Source organism: Triticum aestivum, chromosome 4D, assembly GCF_018294505.1.
Source record: "Triticum aestivum cultivar Chinese Spring chromosome 4D, IWGSC CS RefSeq v2.1, whole genome shotgun sequence".
NCBI lineage: Eukaryota > Viridiplantae > Streptophyta > Magnoliopsida > Poales > Poaceae > Triticum > Triticum aestivum.
Window position 1 is genome coordinate 314855130 of NC_057805.1, and position 24621 is coordinate 314879750.

A 24621-nucleotide genomic window follows, 5' to 3' on the forward strand; every position below is an offset into this window, starting at 1 on the left:
CCTCATTCTATTCTAAAACTCTTCCCTCTAAACCCATCAGATGCCTCCGAGATGCGATACCGGATTTGCCTTCCCGCCGGAGCTCACTAAGTTGATCCAACAACAGAATGCCTTGATGCAGCTACTAGTCCAGAACCAAGGCAACAACAATAACAACAACCCACCGCCACCACCTCCAGTTGACAACTTAGCCAGTTTTCTAAGGTTGCAGCCGCCGGTGTTTTCCAGTAGCACCGAGCCGATAGTTGCTGATGATTGGCTATGCAGGATTGGAAGGGAGTTGACCACCGCAGGTTGCACAGATGCTAAGAAGGTGCGTTTTTCCGCACATCAATTGGATGGACCCGCAGCCTCATGGTGGGAGAATTACACAACCACTTTCCCTATAGCCAATGTCACTTGGGAGCAATTTCAGCAAGCATTCCGCACAGCACATGTCTCAACTGGAGCTAGAGCATGAAGAAGCGTGAGTTTCGCAACTTACGCCAAGGGAACCGTACTGTAGCTCAATACATGGATGAGTTTAGCAAGTTATCTCGCTATGCCCCTAATGATGTGGCCACAAATGCCGCGAAGTAGGAGAAGTTTATGGAATGATGAGATGAGTATGCAGTTGATGGTGGCAACATTTAACAACTACCAGGAGTTGGTAGACAAAGCTCTTATGATTGAAGAGAAGCAACAGCAGATTGAGAGCCGCAGAAGGAAGTATGGATAAGGGAAGTATAATTCAGGAGCTCAGCAGAAGCCTCGCTTTACCCCGAACTCGGGAGGATATATCCATAACCATGGAGGCCACACTCACAATGGAGGAAGTTCGCACAACCATAGTGGCCCCAAGAATGGAAACGGGAATGGAGCAGGCAACAATCAGAACCGCTCTAACCCAGCCACACCCGCCAAGAAGGACCAGAGTCACATTACCTGTTTCAAGTGCGGGAAGACTGGACACTACGCCAATGATTGTCCTGAGTTGAAGAATGGCAATGGGAATGGAAGCTCTGGGAAGAAGCCCAACCCTTTCAACAGGGGACAAGTGAACCACGTGAACGTGGAGGAGGTTGAAGAGCAGCCAGATGCAGTTATTGGTAAGTTTTTGGTTAAGTCATTTACTACTCTCGTTCTTTTCGATACTGGTGCCTCGCATTCATACATTTCAAGGGGATTTGTGGACAAGTTTAAGTTACCCACCTTAGCCCTTAGGACACCCTTGCTAGTGAGCTCACCAGGAGCAGAGTATATGGCCAGCCGATGGTGCGACTGGTTACCCTTAACCATTGGCAGCCATGTTTTCCACTCAGACCTAATAATTTTGGAATCACAAGGATTGGATGTGATATTGGGAATGGATTGGCTATCGAAGTATGGAGGAAACATTGATTGCGCTAGCAAGTCAATTCTGCTCACTACCCCGGAGGGAAAAAGGATTAAGTATGTATCCAGGCATGCACCAAGGAGGACCCAAGTAAATTCCCTCTCTGGAGTTGTTCAGGAGGAAGTGCCTGTAGTGAAGGAGAGGAATTACCAGGCATGCCGCCAGATCGTGATATTGAGTTTTTGATAGATTTGTTGCCAGGCACCGGACCAATATCGAAGAGACCATACCGGATGCCCGCAAATGATCTGGAAGAGATCAAGAAGCAGATTAAGGAGTTATTGGAGAAAGGTTACATTCGACGAAGTTCATCACCATGGGGAGCCCCAGTGCTCTTGGTTGAGAAGAAGGTTGGATCCTTGAGGATGGTTGTTGATTATCGTGCGTTGAATGAAGTGACGATCAAGAACAAGTACCCGCTGCCAATGATCAATGATTTGTTTGACTAGCTGCAAGGAGCTAAAGTGTTTTCAAGGATCGACCTGCGATCGGGATATCACCAGCTGAAGATCCGAGAACAGGATATACCTAAGACAGCTTTCACCACAAGGTACGGGTTATATGAGTATATAGTTATGTCATTTGGATTGACTAATGCCCCTGCCTACTTCATGAGAATGATGAATAAGGTGTTCATGGAGTTCTTGGATAAGTTCGTTGTGGTGTTCATTGATGATATTTTGGTATACTCGAAGAATGAAGAGGAGCACAAGGAGCATTTGCGTTTAGTTCTTGAGAAGCTCAGGGAACATCAGCTATACGCTAAATTCAGCAATGTGAATTTTGGTTGAAGGAAGTTGGATTCCTTGGACATGTTATATCAGGAGAAGGTATAGCAGTAGACCCCACCAAGGTTAAGTCAGTCACTGATTGGCTATCACCCACCTCGGTCGGAGAGATCCGCAGTTTTCTGGGACTCGCAGGATACTACCAGAGATTCATTGAGAATTTCTCGAAGATTGCAAAGCCCATGACGGAGTTGTTGAAGAAGGACACCAAGTTCAAATGGACGGAGGAATGTGAGGCCAGTTTTCACGAGTTGAAGAAACGTTTGACTACAACCCCAGTGCTGATTCTGCCATATATACGCAAGGATTTCCAAGTGTATTGCGATGCTTCTCGCTTAGGACTTGGAGGAGTGCTTATGCAGGACGGGAGAGTTGTTTCATATGCCTCACGTCAACTTCGACCGCATGAGTTGAATTACACCACGCATGATTTGGAGTTAGCAGCTGTAGTGCATGCACTCAAGACCTGGAGACATTTTCTTATTGGAAACCGTTGTGATGTGTACACGGATCATAAGAGTTTGAAGTACATTTTCACACAGAAGGAGCTGAACATCAGGCAGAGGAGATGGTTGGAGCTTATTAAGGATTATGACATGAAGTTGCACTATCATCCAGGCAAGGCCAATGTCCTAGCAGACGCTCTGAGCCGGAAAAGTTATATCAATACCCTCGTAAGCGGAGGATTGCCACTGGAGTTAGCCGAGGATCTCAGGGAGCTACGTTTGGAGATAGTCCCTAGAGGTTTTCTTGCAGCATTGGAGGTTCAATCAACATTATTGGGAAAGATTCGAGAAGCTCAGAAGGATGACAAGGAAATTGCCGAGATAAAGGAGAGAATGAGCAAAGGAAAAGCCAAGGGTTTTCGTGAGGATGAGCACGCCACCTTGTGGTTTGAGGACCGTGTTTATGTGCCCAATAATGCCGAGATAAAAAAATTGATACTACAGGAAGCTCATGACTCACCATACTCGATACACCCCGAAAACACCAAGATGTATTTGGATTTGAAGGAACGTTTCTGGTGGACGGGTATGAAGAAGGATATTGCCGAGTATATAGCCGTATGTGATGTATGTCAGAGAGTGAAGGCAGAACATCAGAAGCCAGCATGATTACTGCAGCCTATGCCGATACCCGAATGGAAGTGGGACAAGCTTGGCATGGATTTTATCACCAAATTGCCCAGGACCCGATCGGGATATGATTCTATCTGGGTAGTAGTTGATCGCTTGACCAAAGTAGCTCACTTTATCCCAGTGAAAACCACTTATACAAGTGCGAAGTTGGCCAAGATATATATGACTAGGATCGTATGTCTGCATGGAGTTCCGAGGACCATAGTATCAGATAGAGGAACACAGTTCACATCAAAATTTTGGCATCAACTGCACCAGACTTTGGGTACCAGGCTAGAGTTCAGCATAGCCTTTCATCCACAGACAGGTGGACAGACCAAGAGAGTCAATCAGATTCTGGAGGACATGTTGAGAGCTTGTGCGCTAGACTATGGATCTAGTTGGGATGATAATTTGCCTTACACCGAGTTCTCATACAATAATAGCTACCAGGCCAGTTTGAAGATGGCACCTTTCGAAGCCTTGTATGGACGAAGGTGCAGGACACCGTTGATGTGGGACGAAGTTGGAGACCGCCAGTTGTTTGGACCAGATTTGATCAAAGAGTCAGAAGAGAAGATTAAGCTGATTCGAGATAGACTGAAGGTAGCTCAGTCCAGGCAGAAGAGTTATGCAGACTCGCAACGCAAGGAGGTAGTCTATGAAATCAGAGACATAGCATATCTTCGTGTATCACCTTTGCGAGGAGTTAAGCGATTTGGAGTTAAGGGAAAGTTAGCCCCGAGATTTGTAGGACCATACCGAGTTTTGGAACGTATGGGAGAAGTTGCCTACAAGTTGGAGTTACCCGAAGGATTGTCAGGAGTTCATGATGTATTTCACGTTTCCCAGTTGAAGAAGTGCCATGCAGAGATGGCCGCTATACCTCTGAGAGATACAGTGCCCCTGGAAGCGATTCAGTTGGACAGTGACCTGACCTATGAGGAGAAACCAGTCAAGATTCTAGAGTTTGCCAGCCGAGTCACGCGCAGCAAGGTTATCAAGTTTTGCAAAGTTCAATGGAGCCACCATATCGAGGATGAAGCCACCTGGGAACGAGAGGATGATCTACGAAAAGACCACCCACACCTATTTTCTAGCCAACCCGAATCTCGAGGGCGAGATTCATCTTAAGGGGGGGGGGGGTAGGTTTGTAACACCCCAAATTTTCAATTTGGAATGTTATACATAGGTCATCATATGCATACCATATTTTTATTTACATTTTGGTTGTGATCCTAAAAATCCTAAGCAACTCAAGCAGCCACGGAGAGAGTTGGGGATTTTATTATTTTCATATTTGAATTTTTCTCAAATATTGAAAAGAGGATCATTTTGATTTCATTATTTTCTCTCTGAAATATTTCATATTAAAATATATGAGAGGAGATAATATGACTTCTCCAAAATAAATGAAATATTGAAGGAAAAATATTAAAATCAAATAAATAATTTTATATGGATTTTATCGTTGTTTTATTTCAATTAGAAAAATATGCATTTTTTCCAAAATAGCATTTTTAGCCAAAAAAATGTTCACTTTGTTCTAAATATTCTATTTAGATGGTGAAAATTTATTTTGGTATTTTGGTATTTTTCTTTTATTTTCTAGAATTTTTCTGACAAAATCTGTTTTAAAAAAATCGCACCGACCTAACTGAGCCGTGGCCGACCCGGACTCCGCCGCCGCCCAGGCTTTATAAGCCGGCCCCATGCCCCGCAGCCCACCCCACCGCCAGCCCACGCTGCGGCCCAAACCCTAGCCGCTGCCTCGAGCCGCGTGCCGCGCCGCTGCCGCCACTCGCCCGCGCCGCCGCGCCATCTCGCCGCCACCGTCACCGGAGTTGCCGTGGTTTTTTTGGTTTTTAGGTAAACCCTAGATCTAGATCTAGATCCGTTTTTTTAGTTTACCCGGTTTAATTTATTAGATCGGTTTTTGTCGGTTTATTTATTTAGCGGACGTTCGTCCGTTCTTTCGTTTGTACGAACGCTATTCACCGGTTAGGTTCAGACAGCGAACGTTCGTTCGTTAGTCTTTTCTTTTTATTTTATTTTTCCGTCCAGGGACCTATTCACGATTACTTTTATCACAGATTTGTCCCTGATCTTCAAACGCTCGCCGTTTCTTAACCGTTTGTCCAAATCCAGTGAAACCAACGCCAAAATCTTCGTCTCGAAACCCTCTTTCTGTTTAATCAACTTGAACAAGGTTTTGACTATTTAAAATTGGGTTTCAAGCATATTTGATTTCGAAGTTCTTTTGACCTTAGTTTCAGTTCCGTAGCTCCGATTTGGTTGATTCTTTTTGCAGATCGAATCTCTTTAGTTGAGTTTTCAGATTTGATCTTCTTATTTGAGTTTTACCCTTGCATCTATGCTTGAGTGCTTATGTATGCTATTGTTTGTATGCGATAGAGTTCCCGGAGTGCGAAGCGTGCTACTACGAGTCATTAGGTTTTGCGGATCGTCAGCAAGGCAAGTAACACATTGATCATACCCTTTTCATACCAAGTTTTATGCATTAGTTTCAATCCTCAAACACTGCATGATTAGGATGTGATTAACATGTGGGTTTTGGGAAGTAGATGATGAGGTAGAACCTATTGCCCTGTTGATTGTCAAACCCTTGGAGTTACTTCTACGTTATGCTTATATATCCATGCTATGCTCGTAGACGTGGATTGGGTTTGAGTGTATTCATGACATATGTGAGTGTTTATTTAATGGTTCAACTTAAGGTGGCAACTTTAATACACATCTGGGTGGATTGTTGGTTTGGGCACCTGGGGATATACCAGTGTTGTCCTAGGAGATCCCGGGGTTATACCGTGTGATCCTCCTATGGTCCGCCACCCAGGCTCAAAGGGATCGTAAGATTATTCATGCTAGAAACTTCCGTGTGCAGCCACAAGGTATTATGGGCTCTAGCATAGTTGAGTAGGTTGCATGACCTCTTCCAGTGGTAGGCTAGCAGATGTAGGGGACGTAGGTTGGTACTGTCTACCCGGGGTTAGAGTTAATGATTCTGAAAGACCGTGTCTCGGTCATCTGTTTCTCAAACACCATGTAGTGCAAGAAATCCAACGGAGGAGATCGAGTCTTGCGGGGAAAAGGGCGCAAACCTCTGCTGAGTGTACAATCTAATCATGGTTAGCCGTGTCCCCGGTTATGGACATCTTGAGTATCTGGTTTTTTTGGATTATCATATGGATCTCATCACTCTAAATTAATTTGTTGGGTTGATACTTTTAATTTGGGATTGAGATGGGGGTACCATTCTCAATGTTGTTCAACTACCATGATAGTTAAATAAAATATATTCCTTTGAAGTAGGGAAAAATTGGCTTTTCGCAAAAACATTGTAACCATAGAGCCTCCACTAGCCATATATGCATGTAGTGATAGCATTTATTCTGTTCATTGCTCTACCGTGTTACTATGCCAGCATATTCCATGTGCTGACCCGTTTTCGGGCTGCAACGTATCATGTTGCAGACTTTTCAGACGAAGAGTAAGGTGCGCTAGGTCATTATCGTGCACTCAGCTATGCCGTTGGAGTTGATGGACTCACTTTATCTTCCAAGTCTTCCATTGTTATCTTAGTTAGATGGCCTTAAGCCATATTTATTGTAATAAGTTCTCTTTTGGAGACATTCGATGTAATAAGTGTGTGATTGCTACTCTGTTATAAATCCTTCGAGTACTGTGTGTGTCAGCATTACTGATCCAGGGATGACACTTATGCACAGAGACTTGACCGTCTGAGGTCGGGTCGCTACAACAACAATAATACCTCCCTTCTTAGGGACACAATGGACATGACTTACCCACTGGCTATCAGCAATAGGATAAATTGTACCTGCCTCTAGAAGCTTTAGTATTTCTTTTCTTACCACTTCTTTCATCTTAGGATTTAACCGTCGTTGGTGATCAACAACCGGTTTAGCGCCTTTCTCCAATTTTATTTTGTGCTGGCATAGAGTGGGACTAATGCCCTTAAGATCATCAAGAGTATATCCAATAGCAGCACAGTGCTTCTTCAGAGTTTTCAATAATTTCTCTTCTTCTTGCTCTGAAAGGTTAGCACTAATAATAACAGGATATATCTTCTTTTCATCAAGATAAGCATATTTAAGAGTACCAGGTAATGGTTTAAGCTCAAACACGGGATCACCCTTGGGTGGAGGAGGATCCCCTAGAATTTCAACAGGCAAATTGTGTTTCAAAATAGGTCCCTGCTTGAAGAATACTTCATCTATTTCCCTTCTTTCATTCATAAACATATCATTTTCATGGTCTAGCAAATATTGTTCTAAAGGATCACTAGGAGGCACGACAATAGAAGCAAGACCAATAATTTCATCTTTACTAGGCAATTCTTTATCATGGGTTGTCTACGAAATTGAGCAAAATTAAAATCATGAGACATATCCCCTAAACCAATAGTAACAACATCCTTTTTGCAATCTATCTTAGCATTAACAGTATTCAAGAAGGGTCTGCCAAATATAATGGGACAAAAGTCATCTTGTGGGGAACCAAGAACAAGAAAATCAGTAGGATATTTAACTTTCCCACACAAGACTTCAACATCTCTAACAATCCTAACTGGTGAAATAGTATCTGTATTGGCAAGCTTAATTGTAACATCAATACCTTCTAACTCAGCAGGTGCAATATCATGCATAATTTCTTCGTATAAAGAATGAGGTATTGCACTCGCACTAGCGCCCATATCACATAAGCCATGATAACAATGATCTCCTATTTTAACAGAAATAACAGGCATGCCTACAACAGGTCTATGTTTATTTTTAGTATCGGGTCTAACAGTTCTAGCAGCTTCATCACAGAAGTAAATAACATGCCCATCAATATTATCGACCAAGAGATCTTTAACCATAGCAATACTAGGTTCAACTTTAATTTGCTCAAGGGATGTAGGTGTTCTAGTATTACTCTTACGAACCACAGTTGAAGCTTTAGCATGATCCTTTATTCTAGCAGGGAAATGTGGTTTCTCAATATAAGCGGTAGGAACAATAGGATCAACATTATAAGTGATAGTCTTTTCTTCAACTTTAATAGGTTCAACTACTTTTACTTCAATGGGAGGATGATATTTAAACTACTTCTCCTTAGGGAGATCAACATGAGTAGCAAATGATTCACAGAAAGAAGCTACTATCTCAGATTCAAGTCCATATTTAGTGCTAAATTCACAAAAAGTATCGATATCCATAAAAGATTTAACACAATCAAACTTAGGCGTTATACCTGACTCCTTAACTTCATCGAGTTCCCAATCGCCAGAGTTGCGTTTAATTCTTTCCAATAAATCCCATTTGAATAGTCTTCATCATAAAAGAACCAGTACACGAAGTATCGAGCATGGAGCGATTATTGAGAGAAAGCCGAGCATAAATTTTTTGAATAATAATTTCTCTTGAGAGCTCGTGATTGGGGCATGAATATAACATTGACTTAAGCCTCCCCCAAGCTTGAGCGATGCTTTCTCCTTCGCGAGGCCAAAAATATTATATATATATATATATATATATATATATATATAATTACGATCACGATGAACCAGATGCATAGGATAAAACTTGTCATGAAATTCCAATTTCAATCGGTTGTAGTTCCATGATCCAATATCATCGCATAGCCTAAACCATGTCAATGCCTTTCCCTTCAAAGATAAAGGGAATACCTTCTTCTTGATAACATCCTCGGGCATACCTACAAGTTTAAATAATCCACAAACTTCATCCACATAGATTAGGTGCAAATCGGGATGCAATGTTCCATCTCCTGTAAAAGGATTAGCTAGCAGTTTCTCTATCATGCCTGAAGGAATTTCAAAGAAAACATTTTCAGTAGGTTCAGCAGGTTGAGGAGCAACTCTTTGCTCTACTGGTCGGGGTGAAGATACCCCGAACAAGCCCCTCAAAGGATTACTTTCCATAGTAATAAGTGATAGTAAATTTCAGCACACTATATAAATTTTTCCTTACCAAATTCCACTTACCAAAGGCGCTTCACTCTCCGGCAACGGCGCCAGAAAAGAGTCTTGATGACCCACAAATATAGGGGATCTATCATAGTCCTTTCGATAAGTAAGAGTGTCGAACCCAACGAGGAGCAGAAGGAAATGACAAGCGGTTTTCAGTAAGGTATTCTCTGCTAGTACTGAAATTATCGGTAACAGATAGTTTTGTGATAAGGTAATTTGTAACGGGTAACAAGTAAAAAAAGTAAACAAGGTGCAGCAAGGTGGCCCAATCCTTTTTGTAGCAAAGGACAAGCCTGGACAAACTCTTATATAAAGGAAAACGCTCCCGAGGACACATCATGCTCATATGATTCGCGTTCGTTACTTTGATAATTTGATATGTGGGTGGACCGGTGCTTGGGTACTGCCCTTTCTTGGACAAGAATCCCACCTATGATTAACCCCTCTTGCAAGCATCCGCAACTACAAAAGAAGTATTAAGGTAAACCTAACCATAGCATGAAACATGTGGATCCAAATCAGCCCCTTACGAAGCAACGCATAAACTAGGGTTTAAACTTCTGTCACTCTAGCAACCCATCATCTACTTATTACTTCCCAATGCCTTCCCCTAGGCCCAAACAATGGTGAAGTGTCATGTAGTCGACGTTCACATAACACCACTAGAGGAAAGACAACATCCATCTCATCAAAATATCGAACGAATACCAAATTCACATGACTACTTATAGCAAGACTTCTCCCATGCCCTCAGGAACAAACGTAACTACTCACAAATCACATTCATGTTCATAATCAGAGGGGTATTAATATGCATAAAGGATCTGAACATATCCTCTTCCACCAAATAAACCAACTAGCATCAACTATAAAGAGTAATCAACACTACTAGCAACCCACAGGTACCAATTTCAGGTTTTGAAACAAAGATTGGATACAAGAGATGAATTAGGGTTTGAGATGAGATGGGGCTAGTGAAGATGTTGATGGAGATTGACCCCCTCCCGATGAGAGGATCGATGGTGATGACGATGGTGATGATTTCCCCCTCCCGAAGGGATGTTTCCCCGGCAGAACAGCTCCGGCCCTAGATTGGTTTCGCCAGGTTCCGCCTCGAGACGGCGGCGCTTTGTTCCGAAAGCTTTCTTCTGATTTTTTCTAGGGCAAAAGACTTCATATAGCAAAAGATGGGCACCGGAGGCCTGCCAGGGGGCCCACGAGGCAGGGGGCGCGCCCAAGGGTGTAGGGCGCGCCCCCACCCTCGTGGACAGGGTGTAGGCACCCTCTGGTGCTTTCTTCGCCCAATATTTTTAATATATTCCAAAACTGACTTTCGTGGAGTTTCAGTACTTTTGGAGTTGTGCAGAATAGGTCTCTAATATTTGCTCCTTTTCCAGCCCAGAATTCCTGTTGTCGGCATTCTCCCTCTTCGTGTAAACCTTGTAAAATAAGAGGGAATATGCATAAGTATTCTGACATAATGTGTAATAACAGCCCATAATGCAATAAATATCAATATAAAAGCATGATGCAAAATGGGCATATCAATGAGCAAATGAAGTTGTGAAAGAAATGCTCATCCCCGCTATCCATTGTACCTTGTGAGCAAAGCGTTGAACACCTTGCGGTCATGGTTGAGACATGGCCAGGAAATGCACGTCCAGCTCCCCTCGCAGACAACAAAGCAAGGTTGGGGTCGGTGGTGGTGGTGGGCGCCCTCCGGCAATGCAGCGCCTGCCGGAAGTTGTTGGGGTCGATGGGCGATGTCGACGGCCGTAGCTTCTCATCCACCGGCAACAAGGAACCACGAACGCCGGCAAAATTCTTTCCGGATCGCGAGCGTAGGACGGCTATGGCATGGTGTGGTCATGTTTCGAACGGCCTTGGTGGAAGGCAACGCGTCCGGGAACGGGGTGACGACGGCGATGACGGGGATGGGGGGGAGGGGGCGGAAATACGACAGGGAAAGAGAACAAGGGGCGTTTGTGCCACCGATGGGAGGGTCAGGGAGGACAAGAGCACACGCCTCGCCCGCCCGCGCACGTCCATTTGGCCGCAAATGCGGTCTAAAGTTGGGACATTAGTCCGTTTGCTACCGCACGTTGGGCCACCTGTTCTGTCCATTTATCCCAGACGAGCGCGGTCGGACCATTTGTGGTTGCACGTTGGAGTTTCCCTCAGTCCTCGGTATCTCGCGACGACATACGATCCACTGCAGCGTGACTGTGTGCGGTTGCCGATGGACCAACGTAGGTGTTGTTCTATCAATGCTCTTCAATTTCTTTGGTAAGAAAATACTCCTAGTTCTATACGTTAGAGCAACTCCAATGGGGCGACCCAAACAGACGGCAATTTCGTCCGCTTTTTGGCCGTTTGGGTCGGCCGCCCGCCCGGCGTCTGCCCTGTTTTTTATATGGGTCGGTAGCGCGCCCAACGCGCCGACCCATATATGCCGGCGTGACCGGCTGGCCGCCCAATTTTACATTGATGATTGCATTCAAACATATTGTCAAATAACATAGTTTAAAGCGAATAAAATAGTATAGTTTTACAAGCCGAATACAAATAAAAATGTTTCATAGTTTTGTAAACGAATAAAAGAAGATACATCTATTAGTATGACAGTGCAAGCCCTGACGTGGCCCTTATACTGCCCTTGCCAAGCAGAGGGCGGTTCCTCCACTCCTAGTGCATGCAGTCTATGCTGCCAAGCATCACTGGGAAGCCCCTACTGGCATTCATCGCCAACAAACGGGTTGTATCTTCAGCTGTCGGCTCTCTCAAGTACTCAGGGCCAAACACAACAATAACAGCCTTGCAGAACTTATAGAGGGACTCTAGGCATGTAGACTCGCTCATACGGGCGTACTCGTCAATGAGATCACCGGGCACTCCGTATGCAAGCACTCGGATGGCGGCAGTGCATTTCTGATAAGAGGAGAAACCAATCTTGCCGGCGGCATCCTCTTTGCACTCGAAATAGTCATCATAGCAGACCGCCCCCTCTCTAATACGGCTGAAAAGATGCCTACTCATACGGAAATGGCGGCGGAATTTTTGATGTTTGAACAACGGGTTTGTTTTATCAAAGTAGTCCTTCCAAAGAAGGAAATGCCCCCTCTCTCGGTTGCGATTCAACGCCGGAAGGTGGCCCGGAATGGAGCCACGGAACAATGGCCGCTGGCTGTTGAGGTGGTGATGGACCAACACGGCAGCCAATATCTCCTCCTCCTCGTCCGAATCGTCGGAGTCGCAAAGGAAATTGTGGAAAAAGAACTCGCCGGCGGAGTCCATTTTGTACCTTGGCAAACTGTCGAACAGCTTGCGGCGTCGACGAAGGAGACGGCCGGCGAGGGGAGTTGCGGCGCGCACGGACCAGCTAGCTGCCCTGCCGATGTCCGACGTGTGGGCCGGCGTCCGACGAGCCGGCCGGTGAGGATCTGGCCGGGGCGGCTTCTTGGCCACAGGCGGCTGTGCGGTGGGGGGAGCAGGGGTGGGAAGCAGTCTGCTCCCCGTCGGCAAGACGGCGGTGGCGGGCAACGGGGGAGTGGGCGGCGTTGCTAGGCGGATGTGGAGGCGGCGGCAGCTGACAGAGTCGCCGGCAAAAATGGACGGCGGCGTCGGCGACGAAGGAGGCGGGCGAGGGTTGCCGTTGGATGGGGGTGAAAGGGGGAGGCCAATGTGCCATCGACCAACGGGCCCGGGGAGAGGAGAAAGCGAGCGTGCGCACGTCCGTCGCGTGTCCACGTCAACGCAAATCCAGATCAAAAATGAGTCGGAAATGGGTCGTCCGCGGACAAAAAGCGGACGATCGTTCATTTGAATGGGCCGCCTCCCCATTGGAGTTGCTCTTAGGCGTGCCAGTCGGTAGTTATATCAATGTATCACCAGGAACAGAAAGGGACTTCATGTGCAGTTAATATCACTTGTACTGGACCTCGTTGCTCTGACATGCTCCACATCGAGCAATTTAACTGAACGGCTTTACGAGGGTAGTACCATGATGCTACGTGCGCGTCTCCTGTGCGGGCATGTCAAGAAGTCGGCCGAGTCCAGGCAACTGACGGTTCCCTGGCAGTTTTGCAACGAAACGAGAGTCAAACCGTAGTTTTCAGCACCGGCCATGTCCGACTGTAAAAACACACTACGTAATCCAGGACAATAACACGACGGCAGAGCAAGCAATCGACGCTCGCTGTCTGACCTCACATTTCGCAGCTGCATCGGATAGGGTAACGTGGATTTGTGAAGTTTCTACTAAAATAGTAAGGTCGACAGAGAGACTACCATTTCACCGACGAAATTTCCCTCGTCCATTTCACCGGGCAGTCATGAGATCGACACTTGGACAGCACTTGGAGCCCCCACCGGTGGAGCACGTCCTGGGCACAGCGGCCCCGGGGCGAGCACGAAATCCACACAATCAAAACACTGACAGGATCCTTTGAGCAAAGGGAACGCATACTACTACTACTACAATAGCGGCATGCCAGGCTGCTATAGATAAAACGGGGGCCACCCGTCGGCTCGCCCGAATTGTACTTTGGAGGTACGTTGGGGTTGCCGCTGGGCCGACGTACGTTGTACCGCCGTACCCCGTACGTCATAATCCATGAACCATCCAGAAACGTGAAGAGGGCTCATTAGGGAAAAGGATTGCCCGTGTTTCACGTCATGCAGCACCCGAGAATGACGCATTTCCTCATTTCAGAAAGAGAATGACAAGGAGAGCAGAGCTGACAGAACGTAAGTGAGAGAGGCTGACGTGAAAAATATATGCCATAATTTTTAAAGCTTCCTATTGATTCACACATAATTCTTTCATACAGGACGACTCAGCACTCTACTTCACAAAGGGTCGAGGATATTCACATACGTGGACTCTTTCGATCCTATCTTAAACTTGAAATGATACTGCTAACTTGGAACCGAACAGACGCAAAATACCAAAATGCAAATGCTTATAGGTGCCCGGCTTCCTGCTTTGATGACCACAGTGGCACGGGCCGGAGCTAGGCAACCGGGGATCACGCAGCCGAGGGCGCGGTGACGTACTTGACGGTGCCGGCTTCCGCAAGCGCCGCGCGGAGCGGCTTCTTGGCCGCCGCCTCGAGCTCGTCGGCGTCGGCGGCCAGGGCGGGCAGGCCCTTGAAATCGAGGCTCTCGTCGTTGTAGATGTCCCACCAGTTCCTGGCGAGGATCTTGATGTCCTCCCTGTCCATGTTCTCCTCTTTGCCCGTGAACCTCCATGGCTTCGATCCCTGCAACCATGTGTTACCAATCCATCCATAAGAATGCAAGCCATAATCAGAAACCGAACGGAATTCATACCACCGGCCGAGAGTGGGGTCCCCTTACCGCAGCGCAGTAGTGCACCACCTTGACCTTCTCCAGCTGCACGTTCTCCGGGTGCCTCCAGAGCATCGCCAGAACAAGGTTGTAGACCAGCGGGATCGGCTTGTACTGCTCCCTGAAGAACATGTTGAGGAAATCCTGCAGATTAAGGGAGCAAGAACAAGGTGAGCACGAACGCCGTTATTACTGCAAAATCTGGAGACTCGAAACAAAAGCATTAGCGGCTTACCTGCTCCGCGAATGGGGTCGTCGGCGTCACGCGGAGGGTGTCAAGGAGCGCCTTGGCGGTGGCCATGCTGGGCTCGTGCACGAACATGCCGGCGTTGAAGTAGAGCGCCGGCGGCGGGCCCATCTCGGCGGCCGGCCACGTCACCTTGTCGGGACACTGCTGGCAGTAGCCGATCTGGTACTGCGGGGTGTGGCTCCACGTCTTCTCGCAGAAGCAGTCCATCACGGCGTAGAAATGCCCCTTGGGCAGATCAAACAACTCGTCGATGTTGTCGAACACCTGGATGTCGGCGTCGAGGTACACCATCCTCTCGTACTCCACAAACTGCGCTCAAGAACAGATCAGCACACCATTACTACCATACACACTGACAAAAGTTAGCGAGACAGGCAGAGGTGGTACGGCAATTTACCTCCCAGATGCGGAGCTTGGAGTAGTTGATGACGTAGTAGGCCATGGCAAACTGGGTGTGGTTCTCGGGCGGGTACACGGGAGCGATCTCGCGGACGATGCAGCCCTGGGAGACGAGGATCTTGCGGTGGAGCTCGGGCACGTCGGGCAGCACGGCCACCACCAGCGGGTAGGCCGACCCAACCTTGCGCAGGCCCTTGGCAAGCCCCACCACGCCCATCCAGTAGTCCCCCGCCCCCGCCAGGAACGTCACGTACGCCTTCGTCGCGGGCTTGGCCGCCGCCACGGCGGCCTTGGCGGTCATCTTGCCGGCCAGCTCGGGAGCCATCTTGATCTCGTCTCGGGAAGGAAGCTTTCTTGGGTTCGGGCTTGAGTTTTTGTGTCGGGTTTAGAGAGTGGTTTTTGGCTTTGGATTTCTGATGAGGTTCCACGGTGGGTGGCGAGGCTATAAATAAGGAAACGCAGGGCGGAATGGTCCACTGGATAACGCCAGGTTTCCACACCCACGTCGTCGGTCAGGGAGCACGGCCTGTTCGATCGGACGCGTATGCCTGGTGGAGATTGTAGATCGGACGGCCGGGACGCCGTGGACGGAAGCTTCTCGCGGGGGCAGTTTCGGTAGCGGCAGCAGGAAGGCGCGAGAAGTGTGCAGAATGAGAGAGCGCTCTTTCGTCCCCTCTCCATGGCACGGCGGGCCCCGCATTCACTGCCATGGTTAAACTGAAATTGCATTGTCAATCGGGTGAGAAGGGCGCTAATTGCTCTTGTGACTGTGTTTTGTTGCGTACGTACATGGCAACCGTCGCAGAATCTCTGGAGTGATCGTTGCCGATTAGTCAAAATTATGCAAAAGGCAAAGGTTGAAGACAATTGATGATCCGTTTTAACTAGGTTTACTTTCTTGGGTGGATATTCCTGTCGTCGGATCAATGGACAATCCTCACCCCGACGTCCTACCTTAGATCCCACTGACATCTGAACTTGAATGAGAAACAAATATGCCACTCCATACTTATGTTCTTGATGCCACGAAAATGATGGTGAATCATTCCCCTCCCATTTTCATGAATAGATCCCTTCCTTATTTGACTACTACTAGAATCTTTCCTTTATCAATTACTTTTCACTAGAATCTTTCAGATTTTCAAGTTTTACGTCGTCCTTCCTTCTTCTAGTCTAATCTAGTGTTCCTAGGAACCGATGGAAAAAATTACACACATTTCTACTGTACCAAAGCTCCTGCTCATATTGATCGTAGTACGTACCGTGAGAGTCCGCGTGAAGGACTAAAATATGCATCACATACCACCGCTGTTGCTGAACAAACCTAAAGTGTAACACGTGCAAGGGACCAAAAGGTTCTCGGTAGTTTTTCGGTCGTTTTCTGAAGTGGACACTGTCGGTGTCAAAACCGGCGGATCTCGGGTAGGGGGTCCCAAACTGTGCGTCTAGAATCGATGGTAACAGAAGACGGGGGACACAATGTTTACCCAGGTTCGGATCCTCTCTATGGAGGTAATACCCTACTTCCTGCTTGATTGATCTTGATGAATATGAGTATTACAAGAGTTGATCTACCACGAGATCGTAGTGGCTAAACCCTAGAAGTTTAGCCTATGAGTATATGGTAATGAATCTGTCATATCCGGACTATACCCTCCGGTTTATATAGACACCGGAGAGATCTAGGGTTACATGGAGTCGGTTACATAGGAGGAAATCTTCATAATCAGTCGCCTAGCTTGCCTTCCACGCCAAGTAGAGTCCAATCTGGATACGGGTATAGTCTTCGGCCTTCATGTCTTCATAGCCCATCAGTCCGGCCCAACAGATAACAGGCCGGACGCCCGAGGACCCCTTAGTCCAGGACTCCCTCAGTAGCCCCTGAACCTGGCTTCAATGACGAGGAGTCCGGCGCGCAGATTGTCTTCGGCATTACAAGGCGGGTTCCCCCTTTTCCGAACTCCAAGATAGTCTTCGGATGCGATGATTGTATCCGAACCTGTTACACACCATGCACAACCGCAGAGAGAATATATACATATGTTTACACAAGTCCCATCAGCTGATAGCTTTTTACAACACGACATTATGTCTGTCCGGCCATAATCTCGAACCGTTTTCTTATCCGCCATCCCACGTTTCAAAACGCGGTTGCTATTGGCACGTCTTGTCGATGCAGAGGTCATGCCCCCTATTGCGGGATTCTCATCAATGTGGGCATGGGTAACTTAACCGCGTCGTTTGCACGGCCCTTGGGAATAGGCGAGTTCAAGGCGAGCGGGGAGGCGCTTGACATTCGCGGCCTCTATAAGAAGGTAAGGATTCTCCTCTTTCACCCACTCCCTTTCTCCTCCTCAGCCCTTCCGTCTTCGAGCTCTAGCGCCCAAGCTTTTAGCTTTTCCCTTGCTCGAGAAAGTAAGATGTCCGGATCCGGAGCTGGAGGCAAGTGGATGGCCTCCACCGTCAAGAAGAAGGATATCAAGGAGCTCCGGGAGGTCGGGTATCTGGACAAAGAGATCGTTCATCGATTCTCGGCCAAGGGACAAGTCGTCCCCACTCCCGAGCCCCATGAGAGGGTTGTGTTTCTCGCACACTTCGTCCGCGGGCTTGGGTTCCCTCTTCACCCATTCGTCCACGGGTTGATGTTTTACTATGGGCTGGATTTCCATGACCTAGCCCCCAACTTCATCCTCAACATTTCGGCGTTTATCGTCGTTTGTGAGGCCTTTCTCCGCATCCCGCCTCACTTCGGCTTGTGGCTGAAGACCTTTAATGTGAGGCCGAAAGTAGTGCGCGGTCAACAAGCAGAGTGCGGAGGCGCTATGGTGGGCAAGATGCCCAACGTTACCTGGCCTGAAGGTTCGTTTGCGGAGACAGTGCAGGGGTGGCAATCGGGGTGGTTCTACATCACCGAGCCACGCGACGCTGACTGGTTGGCAGCCCCCGAATTTCGATCCGGAATCCCGATGCGGCTCACCTCCTGGCAAGAGAGGGGCCTAACCTGGGGTCCCTCGGACGAGCTGACTGGGCTCCAGACGTGCATCCAGAACATGATAGAAAATAAGTTCAAGCTCGTCAACGTGGTCCAGGTCATGCTTGTTCGTCGGGTCCTTCCGTGCCAACGCCGAACTTGTAATTTGTGGGAGTTCGAGCCGGCCAAGCACCAGACGCTACTGGAGCTCTTCGGAACGATGCACGAAGAAATCTGGAAGGTGCTCTTCAAGGCCGGCGAAAGGCCACCACCTGTGACCGAAGACCGCGGGCTTAGCTTAAAGCGCCAGCCCAACCTGGTCAGTTCCTTTAATGTTTTCAGGGAGTATCCCCTACTAGCATATTTTGAGGGGAAATTTAAGCTTCCTTCCCCTATTTTCAGGCCTGGATTAAGTTGGCCGAGAAGATCAACTGTCCGGCTCCGCTACCCGAGGACCAGGAATTTCCGTTATTGGAGAAGATGCTGTTCCCTGCACCTTATGAGGTGCCGGAGAATATGGCTAAGAAGGCGGCCCAAGGGGCCCAGAAGGGCCTTTGCCGGAGAAGAATTCCGGACGAGACGTCCGGAAGCGAGACTTCCTCTTCGTCCTCTGACGATGACGATGAAGAGGAAGAAGAAAACGACTCCCCACCTGAAGCGGGGAGGAAGAAGAGAGCGCCCCCCGCAAGCCCAGAGGCAAAAACGCCTAAGAGGGTTAGAGGCTCCCTCGCGGATAATTCCGCATGGGATGTCGACAGCAGTCCGGAACGGCCTTGCCGGACCAAGCCTCGGGTCGCTTTGTAAGTATCAGAATTTGCGAATATCTGGCCTTTCTGGTTTGTGATATTGACATATTGTAAACTTTGTCCTTGCAGTCCGGCGCGCGATGGCTCTCCGCGATCCTCGACAGAGGATTCGCTAAACACGGAGGAGATGGCTAGCATGTCTCCGCCACCTGCTCATTCCCTCTCACCCAAGGGTGATGATGAGGTGGTGTCCAAAAAGACTTTCCCAGGCCGGGGGGGGTTCCGGAAATCATCGGAGTGACGCCCCAGGACGACTCCTCGGACGCCGGACACATGGGGGAAAAAGCCCCCATGGGGACTGGTGATGGGGCCCGAGTTTCCTTCGGCCCTCAGCTGGATACCCTTCCAGAGATCTACACGGCTCCGGGGTCCGGCGAACAGCATTCCCCGCGAGGAGGGAGTGTGCCTGTTCCACTGGTGACCTCTGTCCAGCCAGAGGCACCGGATCGTCTGCTGGAGGCGCTACGAGGCGCCTCTATCGTGGATGAACATCATGTCCTTATGGACACGGTAGTAGAGAAGGTTCAGTTCATTAAAAGCGGACTGGCCGTAGCCTGCACTAGCCTTCTAACAGGCTTTGAGGTAAGTAATGTGATTGTAGGAAAAGTATCACAGTGTAGATAGTAGCCCCTGATACTCAGTTTGGTGTTCGGGAAGAAAAGCCGAACAGAGGATCAAACAATCGCATGAGTCTAACGTGAGTTGTCTATGTGAATAAGCAGGTATCCCTGCAGGCTGCCACTGCTCATGCTGCGGAGGTCTCAGGACTGAAGCAGAAACTAGAGTGGGCCGAGGAGGAGCTCGGCCGTGTGAAGAAGCAGTTGGAGGACAACCGAGGTATGCAATAACCTGTAGGTACATTTCGAAAAAAATGAGTAGTCCGACTTGTCTAAAACGTCGTAAACTTTATTAGGGGCCACGGTCGAGGTGGCAGCCCTGAAGAAGGTACTGGCCGAGGCCGAGGAAAAAGCGGCCAAAGAGCGTGTTTTGCGCGAAAAGCACGAGGCCCGGGTTGGCGAGGCGCAGCAACAGCTCCAGGGCGCGATAGAGAGATTTCAGTCCCTGGAGCGCGATTGTAAGGCGCAAGAGTCCGAATTGATGAAGGCTCGCCAGAGCGCTCAGGATGCGCGAGCCGAAGCCCAGAGCGCCCACCAGGAAGTCGAGATGGCCAAGAAGATTGCGGCGGGTAAGTTCTTCACCATGCAGAGCGGGCGTGTAGAAGCAACGTCCCTTGTACTTATCCTTAATTTTGGTTTTCCAGGGGCATTTACAGGTCTGCCGCACAGTGCGTCGGATGCTGCCGAGCATTATAGAGCCGAGGAAGGGATGTCTATGGAGAAGCTGTTTTGGTCCCAATATCTGGGATCCGAACATCCGGTGCCCTTCAGCGACCAGCTAAAGCAGTTGGTCGAGCTGCACAGGTTGGCAGAGCTAGCCATGAGGGACTTCATAGTCCGGCTATGGCCTGCCGATCCAATGCCTGGCAGCTACTTCGGACTTGTGCAGCGGCTTGTGAGTGCCTGTCCGCGACTCGAAGCCGTAAAGCGGTCGGTCTGTATTGAAGGTGCGCGCATGGCCTTTGCCCGCGTCAAGACGCATTGGGCGAAGCTGGATGCCAAGAAGCTGATGATCGAGGGACCGCCGGAGGGCAAGGAGCATCGTCGGCCCGAGCATTATTTTGATGGTGTCCTGGAGGGGTCCCGCCTTGCGGCGGAGCAATGTTCAAAAGATATTATATTCCCGTAGAAACATGTGTATTATCTTGCCCTGTAATATGGAACAAAGATGTTATGCAGTATAATGTATGTGATTTTTAAATTTTACCTCCTGTGCGGCCGTTTGTTAAATCTGAGGGATGACCAGTCGTTGGCTTCTGCCCCCACGTAGATAGTACGGGGGTGTTCGGGATAAATCTAAACACTCTTTACTCCACATTTTGGTCCTTAAAGGAGGTGTTTAGCGCAACGAACAAGGAAATCAGACTATGCGGCCTTTACCGCTCCCACTTAGCCATAGGAGTTTGACAATTAATAAAGTCGGCGAAGCCCCTGGTGTTCGGAAGGCCGAATTAGGGGCGCTATACACGTCTAATCGGAAGAACCGATTCTTCGCAAGAAGCGGTAAAAATCTCCAACGATTTAGAACCTCACGAACAGCTGACCGGCTCTCGCCGCATCATGACAGTCAGTTTTCGGCTTTCTCTACTGAGGTGCTCGTCCGGAAGAATCGGGACACAATCGTAGTAGTTCTCCCTTTACTACCCTAGCCGATATAGCAGAACGTAAGGTAGTAAGCACAGGAGCCGAGCAACCCAACTATTGGCCAAAGACATGATTCGGAGCCGATGCATATGATGCTATAAGTTCGGGGTGCCGAACTGTACTGTGAAGTGTTCGGACTTTTATATCCGCGATGCGGGGTGTAATTAAGCCCCTGGCGTATTGGTACGTACCATTGTGTACGTCTGCAGTGAGTAATAAATACTAAGGTGAGGGAACGAAAAAAATGACGTAATGGGCTGACGCCACTATTTATTCACCGTTGTTATGTAATCGGTACGTCAAGGCGTACTTTGTACAAGTAATGCGATAAGCAAGTAAGGCTATTGAAAATGTCATAACCAAGGGCGAGCTGCATGCGGGTATGTAAAACAAGTAGATGAATCGTTTATTAGAAACCACCTGGGGGTTCTTTTGTACGCCGGAGCTCCTTGCTTCCTTGGAGTGTTCTGCAAGCAGGTCGTCCGTATAGCCCTTGAAAAGGGAAGAGGACCTGTACAAAGAAAAAAGCAGAAGCGTGCGAATCCCAGGGTCTATCAAGCCGTACTGTGGATTGCGAGCGAGTTGTGCCTCCGTCAGTACCCATGAGTGCGTAGCTTATGTGCTCGCGGTACTAATACCATTGCCTCGTCTGGGCTTGGACGGAGGCCAAAATTTGCTAGTTTGGCTCATGACGAGCCAGGCTGTCCTGCTGCAGTATAGTCCGGACCCTCTTAATGATGTCCAGGGGCTCGGCGACCTTATTGTAGTGCTGCTTGAGAAGGCCACGCTGTACTTCTGCTCCTAGGGAGATAGTGTGCTCCTCTGTACGGAGGGAGCGTTCCGTGTTTCCATTTACTGTAATGACGCCACGTGGACCGGGCATCTTGAGCTTGAGATAAGCATAATGTGGCACCACGTTGAATCTAGCGAATGCGGTTCGTCCGAGCAGTGCGTGATAGCCGCTGCGAAATGGGACGATATCGAAGGTTAGCTCTTCGCTTCGGAAGTTATCCGGGGAACCGAATATTACCTCCAGCGTTATTGAGCCCGTACAACGGGCCTCTACGCCTGGTATGACTCCTTTAAAGATAGTCTTCGTGGGCTTGACTCATGAAGGGTCAATGCTCATTTTACGTACTGTATCCTGATAGAGCAGGTTGAGGCTGCTACCGTCGTCCATTAGGACTCGAGTCAGGTGAAATCCGTTGATGATTGGATCGAGGACCAGTGCGGCTGAACCGCCATGCCGGATGCTAGTTGGGTGGTCTCGTCGATCGAAAGTGATCGGGAATGATGACCGCGGATTGAACTTTGGGGCGACTGGCTCTACCGCATAGACGTCCCTGAGTGCTTGCTTGCGCTCCCTTTTGGGGATGTGTGTAGCGTATATCATGTTCACCATTTTGATTTGGGGGGGGGGATTTCTTCTGCCCCCCCAGTGTTCGGCTGCCGGGGCTCTTCGTCGTCGTCTTCGCTCTGTGATTCCCCTTCTTTGCTTCTGTTATTTACTTTGCTGGCTTGTTTAAAGACCCGACAATCTCTGTTAGTATGGCTGGCTGGTTTGTCTGGGGTACCATGTATTTGGCAAGGGCGATCAAGTATGCGGTCCAAGCTGGATGGTTTTTCGCTGCTCCTTTTATAGGGCTTCTTTCGTTGGCCAGACTTAGAGCCACTGAATCCGGCGTGAACTGTTGTGTCATCGGTGTTATCTCCATTGCTTCGGCGTTTGTTTCTGTTGCGCCGGAGCTTGCCGGCGCTATTTTTGGCCTCGGAGGGACTTATTTCGTTGGCCCTATTTGTACTGCGGGCCAGCCAACTATCTTCTCCCGCGCAAAAGCGGGTCATAAGTGCCATCAGGGCTGCCATGGACCTTGTTTTTTCTTGGCCGAGGTGGCGGGCGAGCCATTCGTCCCCGATACTATGCTTAAAGGCCGCTAGGGCTTCGGCATCCGGACAGTCGACGATCTGGTTCTTTTTGGTTAGGAACCTAGTCCAGAATTTTCTGGCTGATTCTCCGGGTTGTTGAACTATGTGGCTTAAGTCATCGGCATCTGGTGGCCATACATAGGTTCCTTGGAAGTTGTCTAGGAAAGCTTCTTCCAAGTCCTCCCAGCTGCCGATAGAATTTTCAGGCAGGCTGTTAAGCCAGTGCCGAGCTGGCCCTTTGAGCTTGAGTGGGAGGTATTTAATGGTGTGGAGGTCATCTCCTCGAGCCATATGAATATGGAGAATGAAATCCTCGATCCATACTGCAGGATTGGTTGTGCCGTCATATGATTCGATATTGACGGGCTTGAATCCCTCGGGAAATTCGTGATCCAGTACCTCGTCTGTGAAGCAGAGAGGGTGTGCAGCACCTCTGTACCGGGCCGTGTTGCTGCGGCATTCGGACCGGGCGTGGTTAGGTTTGTCACGTCCAAATAGGTAGTTGTCTTCGTGCCTCGAGGCATGTCGTCGTGATCCGTAGATCGATCTTGTATGTCCTGCTCTACTGTCCAGGGTCTGCCGGAGGTCATACGTGTGACCCCGAACTCTTCCGTCTTTATTTTTGCGGCGCGGTTGGGCAGGCTGCTGTCCGGCCTGAGTTGCCGCTTTATCCCGACCGCGTGGTGGCCGGTCGGCTGCCCTGTCTCGACCACGTGGTGGTCGTTCCGCATTACGCGAGGGAGATGTGTGCTCCGGTGCCTCCTCATCGAATTGAGGTAGCAGTCTGCATTTCGGGTAGCTCTTGGCTGGGCGATTGAGGCCGTATTCTTCCATTGTGAGGACGTCAGTCCATCTGTCGACAAGCAAATCTTGTTCAGCTTGAAGCTGCTGCTGTTTCTTTTTCAGGCTCCTTGCGGTGGCTATGAGTTGAAGCTTAAAACGCTCCTGCTCAAGAGGGTCCTCAGGCACGATGAAATCTTCGTTGTCGAGGCTTGTCTCCTCTTCGGAGGGTGGATGGTAACTATCATCCCCCGAGTCATCTTCTATTGCCTGCTCATCAGGGTTGTCTTGTCTGTCGTCATGTTCTTCCTATTCGGATGCAGCACCGACAGGGTCTTCATTGTTTTCGGCGTCGCCCGGAGTGCTATTTTCTCCGGTACCAGTGTTGCTATCTTTTGAGCGGCGAGGCTTAGAACGGCGTTTGTGGCGCCGGCGCTTGGACTGCGTCTCGGAAGGTTTATTCTTATATGGCTCTTCTTTGTCGTCGCCAGATCCTTTGGGTGTATCAACCATGTATACGTCATAAGAAGAGGTGGCCGTCCAACGTCCAATGAATGGCGGGTCTTGGCCTTGCTCATTGTC

At 48.8% G+C, this 24621-nt stretch overlaps 1 protein-coding gene across 1 annotated transcript; it reads right to left on the reverse strand.

Moving 5' to 3' along the window:
- Nucleotides 1-14063: 14063 nt before the first annotated feature.
- Nucleotides 14064-15704, reverse strand: LOC123099951 (galactinol synthase 2). Its single transcript, XM_044521963.1, has 4 exons — nt 15294-15704; nt 14882-15205; nt 14656-14790; nt 14064-14558 (listed from the first exon to the last, which is right to left on the reverse strand). Exons 1-4 carry the CDS (start codon nt 15618-15620, stop codon nt 14325-14327), a joined length of 1020 nt encoding a protein of 339 aa, XP_044377898.1. The 5' UTR covers nt 15621-15704; the 3' UTR covers nt 14064-14324.
- Between the last annotated feature and the right edge of the window lie 8917 nt (nt 15705-24621).